Source organism: Eumetopias jubatus, unplaced genomic scaffold (assembly GCF_037043125.1).
Source record: "Eumetopias jubatus isolate StellerSeaLion01/CBP00866 unplaced genomic scaffold, mEumJub1_p1.0 scaffold_2, whole genome shotgun sequence".
Taxonomy (NCBI): domain Eukaryota; kingdom Metazoa; phylum Chordata; class Mammalia; order Carnivora; family Otariidae; genus Eumetopias; species Eumetopias jubatus.
The window spans coordinates 101,536,409-101,547,095 of NW_028274808.1; the positions used below are offsets into that span (position 1 = coordinate 101,536,409).

The 10,687-nt window shown below is 38.4% G+C and overlaps 1 protein-coding gene across 2 annotated transcripts in view; it reads right to left on the reverse strand.

Moving 5' to 3' along the window:
• Positions 1 to 3,001, reverse strand: part of ADAD1 (adenosine deaminase domain containing 1) — a 52,317-nt gene extending 49,316 nt beyond the window's left edge. For both annotated transcript variants that reach the window (XM_028102313.2, XM_028102312.2), the window contains exons 1-2: positions 2,830 to 3,001; positions 1,858 to 2,046 (exon numbers count right to left, since the gene is read on the reverse strand). In XM_028102313.2, coding sequence (XP_027958114.1) covers positions 1,858 to 2,046; positions 2,830 to 3,001 — 361 coding nt within the window. The remainder of the gene's footprint in view (positions 1 to 1,857; positions 2,047 to 2,829) is intronic.
• Between the last annotated feature and the right edge of the window lie 7,686 nt (positions 3,002 to 10,687).

Here is a 10,687-nt window from a genome sequence, read left to right on the forward strand (position 1 = left end):
AAGGGCAAGTGGAGGGGAGAGAATCCACAAGGAAAACCAAAACATAATAGAGAAGATATGCTAAAGAATTAAACTCAATGTCCAGCCACCCAAAATTCCTAGAAGGATTACCTTTACACAATTACTTTTACCTAGTTTTCATTTTTGCCTAATGAAAAATGAAATGGAATCATCTAAATTTATAGGGCAAAGATTTTTCCAGTTTAAGTTCTACTATTTGGTAATTCAGACTTTAGAAGGTCTTTAGTTACTTAAGATTCTACCTGGTTATGGATGTCTAGGTACAATGTCACTCCACATAAGCCTCATCATCATTATTTTCTCACATATTACACTAACTTCTGGGTTTTTAAAGATGTACATTGAGGTTTTATAAGCAACTCCCGACTGCATCTGAGTAAACTGCTTTCCTCTATCTATGACTTCAGTTTCACAAGTTCCTTCCTTATGATCACCTAGGTTCCAATCCAAATTTACAAAACCTGAGAATATTTTGTATTTTTAACTAATGGCCCAGACGATTCTTATGTGTGAGATATCGTCCATCAAATTCATTAAGTACTCTGTATCAGAGTGCTGAGCTTTTAAAGCTTCATCCTATCACACTTCAGATTCTCGAACTTTAGTATGTATTTAAATCACCTATAAAGTTGTTAAAAAACTGATACTGTGGTCTCATCACTAAACCTACTGATTCAGATTATTCAACTAGTACTATGCAAACAAAGTGAATACCATTACTAATCAATGCATTGTGTTTTTGAGTAGCTTTTGCTCAGATCAATAAAGATTTGCCCTTACACATTTATTTTTCTTACTGTGACCCATAGTTTACATTTTCCAAGAATAGTCTGAGAAGAATGGAGGGAAAACTATTGACACAAAAATTAAGTCCACAGTATTGATTATGAAGTAATCCAACCTACAGTGAGTGGACCTAGGAAAACTCCACCTTATATATTAAGACTCTATTTTTATCATGTTTACTGTTATTTCCTCCAAAAGAACAGACTGGAAATTTAACTTCACTATGACAATCTTAGCTAAAATCTCAAAAGCTTTAAATTCTTTTATAAGGATGACTTGAGACCCATATTGGCAAAATTTAGCAATGGTAAAACTTAAAAACCCAAACTACTTGATGTCTTTGTACACACACATTTGTGCACATATATATTTAAGGACTGTGTTTCTTTGACTTTCATACTTTTACCCTGTCCATGTCTATTAAAAGCACTTATTATCTCATCCCTCCACTTTCCTAAAGTTCTTTCTAATCACTGGTTGGTCAGGAGGTAAGGAGATTAGAGGCTGCTTTTGCATTTTATTTGATCTGTACTATTGCAGCCTTCTACAGGTTGGGGGGCGGTTTAAGAGAGAATGGAAAAATAGTCACAGACAATTCTGCAGATAGAGTATCAATCATGTAAGTGCTATTTTCACCGCTAAACCTTGAAATTCAGAAGCTAAATTTGACCATAATTTTGTTAGGTATCATCATCATCACAGAATTCTTCTCATTAGATAATCATAGTCCAAATATTCAACAACTCTTCAAAAGTATGATTAGTCTACAAGTACTTACACCTGAAAATAATCCACAAGGCTGATGGGATTTCAACTAGCCATACACAAAAAATTAAAACTTGATTGTAAAAATTTTGTACATTTGTTATTTGCAGAAAAATATGAATATAAAATTTTCTGAAGTATACGTGTCAAAACATACCAGTAGTTACCTAACCCCAAATTCTGTAAATAAAGAAAATAATCAAATTTAGTACTATTTATATGCCCTGCTTTTAAAAGGAAAATATCTTCTAGTACTGTAATAACCAGACACAACTTTGCACTTGCCTGTTGTTACAGTTTCCTTAAGGTCAAGGTGAACCCGCTGCATTTGTGCAAACTGGTGCAAAGCTGACACAGGATTTATCTCTCCACGTTTGTATTTCATTATGAATTCCTTAGGTATTTTTTTTGGAGGAAGGACAGGGTTTGAAATAGATGAAAGACCTTTGGAAAGCAATGGTTCTGGAAAATTACCTAAAAATATATGGTTACAGTTGTCAGTTCAGTAAAATTAAAAAAAAAAAAAGCAAAAGCACTAAATCCTCCTCTAAAATGGAAGATTGTCCCTGATACATCTGGTTATATGTATTCTTCATTACAAGTAAGTTTCTACTAAAAAATTTTGGCACACATGACGAGTGTAACCTGTTGATGCATATACCCTTTTGGAGTAGTAAAACCATTTTTGCAAAGAAATGCTATCATTGTCCTAACGTGAAGTGATATCAAAGAATCACAGAATTTTAATGATGTCAAGGTCTTCAGAGGCTCTCAAAGCTTTTTTTTTTTTTTTTAAACACATTACACGTCACTAAGGCCTGGACTACAGATGCAGAGCTGGGACTAAGATCAGTTTCTGTTTTCTATTCACTATTTTATCTTACTTTTCACACTGAATTCAACTGAATTTAAGTGTTTGTCCCTGCTTTATACTTACGCTAAGCGATATGTGGAGTAGAAACCAGTGTGTAAGTCCAGTCCCTTCCCTGAAAGGACCAACACAACCTCACCTCAAAAAGGCAAGACAGGCTTGAAGCGGTTGAACAGTTAGTAAAGAATAACTGAGCAGCGAGGAGAAGGATTTCCATGGCCCTCTTACAGTGTTCAGAGTCAAATGGGAATTCCAAATGAGACACAGCCACTGGTAAATGTATATATATCTAGGCAACATTTAACCTGGAGGCTCAACAGTACTTATTGGCCATCCCTGAATCTTAAAGAACGAAGGCATTATTGCAAATGAAAAAGAAGTCATACCTGTCACCTGCGTCACCTTGGAAGCCATACTCGACAGGCTGTAACTTTCTGAAGAATATCCTGTGGGTGTAGTTACCGTCTGGGTTGATGGCTGAACTGGCAAGTTCTTTTTCAGCATTTGAGCAAAGCTAGGGACCCGGGAACTCTGAAACCAGTCATTGTTGCCAGACATTTTCTCACCTACAAATCGTAAGAAAATTGGCAGAAAACAAAAAAGTACTAGATAAAAATACTCTGAAATTAAAAATATACAGATTTCCATAAATGGCTTAAACACACTCCCACGACATACAGCTAAATCTCTTTAACTTGATGTCATGACTTTGTGACTAGAGTTTTTAACAGGCACGGGGCTCATCCCTCCTATATCCTTTCCAAAGCACTGCTACAAAAGGGTAAAGGGTCGAAGCGGTTCGCGGGGAAAGCCCTTACAACTACTGGGGGTTCAGGGAAAAAGAGAAAAAGAAAACCTAAAAACACGAGACGCTCAACGGCCTGGTTCCCAGCCCAACTCCCACCCACCAAAGTTGTCCTTCCTGCCCCGTAGGCCGGAGACCGAGCCGCAGGCCCGGGGCTCGCCGGCCCCAAATGTCGACGCCGTTGCTTCCTCCTCCCGGCCTCAACCTCTGGCTGCGGGGGCTCTGAGCAAGAGCCACGCGCCCAGGGTTGCGTCTTTCAAAAAAGCCACCTCGTGGCGTCCCTGCAGTCCCCGGACTAACACCCCCCCGCCAAGTCTCATCCAATCACCAACCGTCTCCGCGGCTGGGCTTAGGCCCTGCGCTCGCGCCTGCGCCAGCACAGCGCCCCCGGGGCTATGTGGGCCAGGCTGGCTCCGCGCTCTGCGGCCTACGTCAACAAGCGGAGAGACGTCGGATGCCACGCGCGCGCGTTCGAGGCCGCGTGACGCCGACCTTGTCCTCTGAGCGCGGGTGCTCGGGCCTATTGGGGCCGTTACTGTCACAGAAGTCGGGTTAAAGTTGCACAGTGTGGCCTGTTCACTGTCCTACCAAGTGCTGTCCACATCCCCCTCACCGCCGTCCTCACAAAGCACTGTTGGGACCTCCTTATCCAAGATGCTTGGAGGCTGTGCTCGGGGAGCCAGGGTGTGGGTGGTTTCAAGGAAACTTTTGGCGCAAACCCTAGTTAGACTCTGAGAAGTCCCCTGTAGACAAGGTTTGGCCTCAACTGTGTCTTTAATGTTTACAGAAGAAAACCAACCTGGACTCCCGCATAAGTTTCACTGGTGGAGCCAAACAATGAACAATCATGAAAACAGGTGGGGACATTGAGAGCTAACGACAAACCCATTGTGGGTGTTTTCGGTTCTTGGCACTCGTGAAAGTTGGAGGCCCTAATGGAAGTGTTAGCTGACAGACGGTTAAATGTATATATATTTCCATATGAAGGCAATTGGTTTTCTTATTTATACACATTATGATGTTGTAGACAAGATTTCAATATGTGCTAGGTCAGTCTTGGCCTTAGCCCAAATCCAAGGGAGCTGATTTTATTGAAGAAAATAACCTCAATCACTTGTTGATGTGTAATCACCTTGTAGAGACTCAAGCCCTCCCCTCCTCCTCAAGGAGAATATTAAAACAAGACCACACTACATCTATGACTAACTAATTATGTTCTGGCTAATGTCTGTCTCAGTTTTTCTTTAGTAAATTACTGATCAAGTTTGGCTTGTAACCCAGAAGGAACTCAAGGAATTGAGTGATAGCATTATAACAATATGTAAATGCCCCCCTACTTTTTTATGTAGATAAGATTTCCCAAGGGTTAAATTGTTTTAAAGGAAAAGGGAAAGGAAAAGAAAACAGAATTGATAGTATTCTACCTCATTACAGCAAGAAGTAATATCCACCCACAAACGCATGGGCTAATTGGAAGAAGGAAAAAAAAAACAGCTTCGTTCCTCTCATTAAGCAATGCATTTTCAATAAACGCTTGTTTTTCTTTAGTGATTATTGAAGCGTATTGACATGTTGCTTTGATCAAATGCCCATTAATAATTGTAATGAAACCCAAAGCAGAATTTTTTTTCCTTAACTTCTGGAGACTTTTGCTTACAGGAAATTAAAAAATTCAAATGCTGTTGCCAAGAAGTATGATAGGGATGATGAATAAAACTTCGGAGTATGAAAATATACAATTACATTAGGATCAAATTTGAGGAGGGATGTGGAATGGAAATAGAAGCTCAAGAAGTAAAAGGAATGGGTAAAAATTACTCTTAAAGATAAAGTGGGTATATACACAATGTTTTATTTTGAAATAATTTTAGAGTTACAGAATTGTAAAGATAACACAAAATTCGCCTACCCTTCCATCCAGTTTTCCCTAATGTTAATATCATACGTAACCACTGCACAATTATCAAAACTAAGAAATTGGCATTAGTAGATTATTAACTATACTATACACTTCATTTGGTTTTCACCAGTTTTTCATTTAATGTCCATTTTCTGTACCATGATTCAGTCCAGGATATCGCATTGCACTTAGTGGTCACATCTTAGTCATCTGTCTCATATAATAGTCTTTCAGTCTTTCCTTGTGTTCATGACCTTGCCACTTTTGAAGGTAATGGTTGGATATTTTGTAGCATGGTCCTCAGTTTGGGTTTGCCTGATGTTTTCTGGTGGTTATACGAGAATTAAGGGTGTTGGGGAGATGACTGCATAGATGAAGTGCCCTTCTCATAGCATATCAGGGAGTACATGATGTCAGCAACTATTGGTAATATTAACCTTGATGACTTGGTTAAGGCTGTCAGGTTTCTCCACTCTCAAGTTACTGGTTTTTCCTTTTCTGGACTGTATTTGGTAGGATTCCATCCTACACAGAAGGGGAAGGAAATAGAGATCCACCTACTGGAGAGAGGAGTATCACAGAATTTATGGACATATATTAAAGCCACCATATTAATAAATATTTTGAGGAAGATAATTTGAGTTTATGCAAATATCCTGCTTCACCCTGGAGTTTCACTAATTTTCATTCATCTTTGGGTCTTGCCTGAAGCAGTTATTACTGTGGGTTTTTTTTAAAATATGGTTTCTGAGTTAAATTTCTTTTTAATTGAGATATGATTGACATAAATTTGTTTCAGGTATACAGTGTAATGATTTGTTAACTGTATATAATGTGAATTGATCACCATAATAAGTCTAGTTACATCCATCCCACAATATTTTTCTTTTTTGTGATAAAAACTTTTAAGATCTACTTTCTTAGCAACTTTTAAATACAAGCATATTTCAGAGATATAGCAGACCGAGTTCTAGACCACTACAATAAAGTGAATATCAATATAAAGCAAGTCGAATGAATTTTTTGGTTTCCAGTGCATATAAAAATAATATTTACACTATACTATAGTCTATTAAGTGTGCAATAGCATTGTGTCTAAAAACACAATGTACATACCTTAATTTAAAAAATATTTCATTGGGTGCCTGGGTGGCTCAGTTGGTTAAGCAACTGCCTTCAGCTCAGGTCATGATCCCGGAGTCCTGGGATCGAGTCCCGCATTGGGCTCCCTGCTCGGCAGGGAGTCTGCCTCTCCCTCTCACCCTACCCCCTCTTGTGCTCTCTCTCTCTCTCTCTGTTTCAAATAAATAAAATAAAATCTTTAAAAAAATAAAAAAAATACTTTGTTGCTAAAAAATGCTACCACCATCTGAGGAGTAATCTTTTGGCTGGTGGAGAGTTTTGCCTTAATGTTGATGACTGCTGAATGATCAGGATGGTGTTGCTGAAGGTTGGGTGGCTGTGGCAGTTTCTTTAAGGCAACAATGAAGTTCCTTTCATCAGTACTTTTCCTTTCACTAATGATGTTTCTGGAGTACACAGTGCTTCTTGAAACCATTTTACTAACACAACTTCTTTCAAATTTGGAGTCAATCGTCCAAACCCTGTTGCTGCTTTATCAACTTAGTTTATGTAACATTTTAGGTCTTTTGTTGTCATTTCAACACTCTTTACAACATGTTCACCAGGTGTAGGTTCCTTCTCAAGAAAATACTTTCTTTGTTCATCCATAAGAAGCAACTCCTCATCCATTCAAGCTTTATCAATGAGATTGCAGCAATTCAGTCACATCTTCAGGTTCCACTTCTAATTCTAGTTCTTTTGTTATTTCCACCACATCTGCAGTTACTTCTTCCAAACTCCTGTTAATATTGATGTTTTGACCTCTTCCCATGAATCATAGATATCCTTAATGGCATCTAGAATGGTGAATCCTTTCCAGGGGGGGTTTCCATTTACTTTGCCCAGATCCATCAGAAGAATCCTATCTATGGCAGCTTTGGCCTTACAAATGGATTTCTCAATAAGACTTGAAAGTTGAAATTAATCTTTGATCCATGAGTTGCAAAATGGATGTTGTGTTAGCAAAAATGACATTAATTTTATTATATATCTCCATCAGAACTCTTGGGTGATCAAGTGCATTGCCAATGAGCAGTGCTATTTTGAAAGGATCATCTTTCTGAGCAGTAAGTCTCCATAATGAGCTTAAAACATCCAGTAAACCATTTTATAAACAGATGTGCTGTCATTCAGGCTTTGTTGTTCCATTGATAGAGCATGCAGAGGGAGAGTTGGGACAGTTCTTAAGGGACCTAGGATTTTCAAAATAGCAAATGAACATTGGCTTCTATTTAAAGTTACCAGCTGTAGTAGCCCCTAACAAGAGAGTCAGCCTGTCCTCTGAAGCTGTGAAGCCAGGCATTGACCTCTCTAGCTCCGAAATTCCTGGGTGGCATCTTTTTCCAACAGAAGGCTATTTTGTTTACAATTGAAAATCTGTTTAGTGTAGCCATCTTCATTAATGATCTTAGCTAGATCTCCTGGATAACTTGCTGTAACTTCCACATCAGCACTTGCTGCTTCACCTTGTACCTTTATGTGATGAATATGGCTTCTCTCTTTAAACTTTATGAACCACCTCTGTTGGCTTCAAACTTTTCTTCTACAGTTTCCTCAGTTCTCACAACCTTTGTAAAATCAGAGAGTTAGGGCCTTGCTCTGGATTAGGCTTTACCTTAAAGGAATGTTGTGGTTTGATTTTTCTATCCAGACCACTAAAACTTTCTCAGTATCAGCAGTCAGGCTGTGTTGCTTTCTTACCATTGGTGTATTCACTGGAATAGCACTTTTAATTTCCTTCAAGAACTTCTCATTTGCATTCACAGCTTGTGTCTTAAGGAACAGGGAGATCTGAGGAGAGGGAGAGAGATGGTGGAACGGCTAGTCAGTGATGCAGTCAGAATATACACATTTATCAATGAAGTTTGCCATCTTAGATAGGTGCAGTTTTTGGCACCCTGAAACAATTATAATAATAACATCAAAGATTGCTGATCCGAGATCACCACTACAAGTTTAATAATAATGAAAAAGTTTGGAACACTGTGAGAATTGTCAAAATGAAACATGAGACACAAAATGAGCAAATGCTATTGGAAAAATGGTGCCAATAGACTTGCTTGATGCAGGGTTGCCACAAACCATCAATTTGTAAAAACAAAACAAAACAAAACAAAAAAACCATTATCTGTAAAGCACAATGAAGTGAAGTGCAATATAAAGAAGTATATCTCTATCAAAGTTGGGAAGCATTTTTGGAGTAAGGTGCTTTAAAAAGCACAGAAAGAGAGCAAGTGCTATCAAGAGTGACAGCAAGTAGACCCTTGCCAGGTCATTAGGTGTATATGCAGTGGTCTACATATGCAGAGTGATATCAGGAGGTTGATGGCAACAAAGCATGGGCTCTCAGAATAAATACAGGTTGACCTGACGCTCATCAAGTCAAATGGCAAGTGAAATGGTACAGGATAGATTTATAAATTTGTAAATTTGTAAACTAATTCTCTTTGATTAGCTCCTTTCCCCAGGCTTCATGTTTCTATTATGAGGAGATTCCACCAGAATAATAACCTAGTTTTTCTCCCAACACTTTGTTTACTACTCCCCAGAAGTTAATCTCTTTTATGCTCTGGAGACAGGAAAATAAACTCAGCCCCTTCCTCTCTTTTCACCTTTTGAAGCTAGCCTGCCTGCAAGGAGGATGAAAACCTGACTTCCACTGTTGTGCATGCTGTAAAGGGAAAACTGAATTTGTCCAGCTTGCATTAATAGAATAAGTTTGTGTATTTAGAAACCATTAGCAATCCCATTTGGCCACACCACTAGCCACATTTTCCAATTTAGATTCTTTAAGCAATAAAGCCGACTTTTTTTTAACCTCCATATCTCTGATATCTGTGTGTTTCAATGAATTCCAGCCTTTGAAGAGGAGGAAGTCAATATTTATTAATCTTGAGCATCAAACATGAAGAGTAATAGTTTTCTGTTTAAATAATTTTTTGTTATTACTATGGTCTCCTGTTAACAGAATGAAAATTAACCTACCTTACAATGAAAGAAAGTTGAGGCCCATGGGTTTCACTGGTTGTATCACTACCCAGATGCAGTTGTACTTATACCAGTGGAACAGATTACTGAAGATTCAGTGATTCCTTGGTCTGGGAGAGATAGGCTGGGGTGCTGCCCTATAGGATGTAGTAGATGTTCTAAACTAGTGATCCGTATCTCACACTATACCTCCCATAAACAGAATACATGAGACCAATAACTGAGTGTTTAAAAGAGGAAGTGTCTCCTCTCACTATTACATCTAACAAGCTCCTTCAAAATCTATGCTTTCTGTCCAATTCTGCTGTCAAGAACTCTTAGTATCCAAGGGAGGAATGTTTCTACTGGGAATACAACAATGGTCTTATTAAATTAGAATCTGAGGCTGCCACCTAGTTACTTGGGTTTGCAAGTGCAAACTGGTTGAACTAGTAAAAAGGTGTGGTTATAGTGACTAATTCTAATCATTGCAGGAAATAGGGTTGCTGCTACACAGTGGAGGCAAAGAGGAATGGAGATGGCTCCATGGTAAAAAGTCTCTTAGAGTCCCTAAATTAGTAGCAGAGTAGAGCAACTTTATGTATTTCTATTAGCACTCGGATCTCTCAGAAACAAAAATCAGATTATGTTGGAAGATATTCTCAATGGGTCTTCCACGTTTCTGCATTTCTTGCAAGCACATTTAACTGCTCTTTGTTCAGGACTAAATTTTCAAGGATATTTGTAGAGCGAACAACCTTGGAAAACAGAGGTCGTGTCTACCCCCTGTGCAAAGAGTAGATTGGCTTATAGCCCTGAAAGATACAGTGTTTCTTCTGTCATTATAAAATATTAGATTTCCCTTAGTTCAGAGTTTTTCTACTGTAATACACCCCACTGTGTATGCAGCATTCATCTGGACCCATACATGCTACCTCCATGTGATCTGGACAAGTAGAACTATACAGACACGCAGATGTCCATGCTGTGAATAATAAAGTCCTTAGTCTCTGGCCCGGGAGTCTCATGTCTTCTGCAAACATCCAGGAAACTGGGGCAGATTACTTTAAAGCTTTCAAACAGAATAAAATCTCAAACCCTTCACAGTTCTTGACAGATTATTCCCCTGAATAAGGAGCCTTAAACATCTGAGACAGTAATGGAAGGCAATAGACATGGAATGGTGTACAAGAAGTAAATGACAAATTCTAACAACAGTCGTATGGCCAATGCAGAAATGAGGGTTAAACCATCTATTTTTCTGTCATGGATGTTTTATGCATTAAATACTGTGGCAAAAATTTGAAAGTTATCTTTAAAACTTTAGTACTTATTCATATATGAAGTAAAACAATAATACCAGGCATTTACTGGGTAACAGGTACTGTTGTTTATCAATTTTCCTCCCAATGAAGTAGATGATAATATGCCTATTTTGCAGATGAAGAAA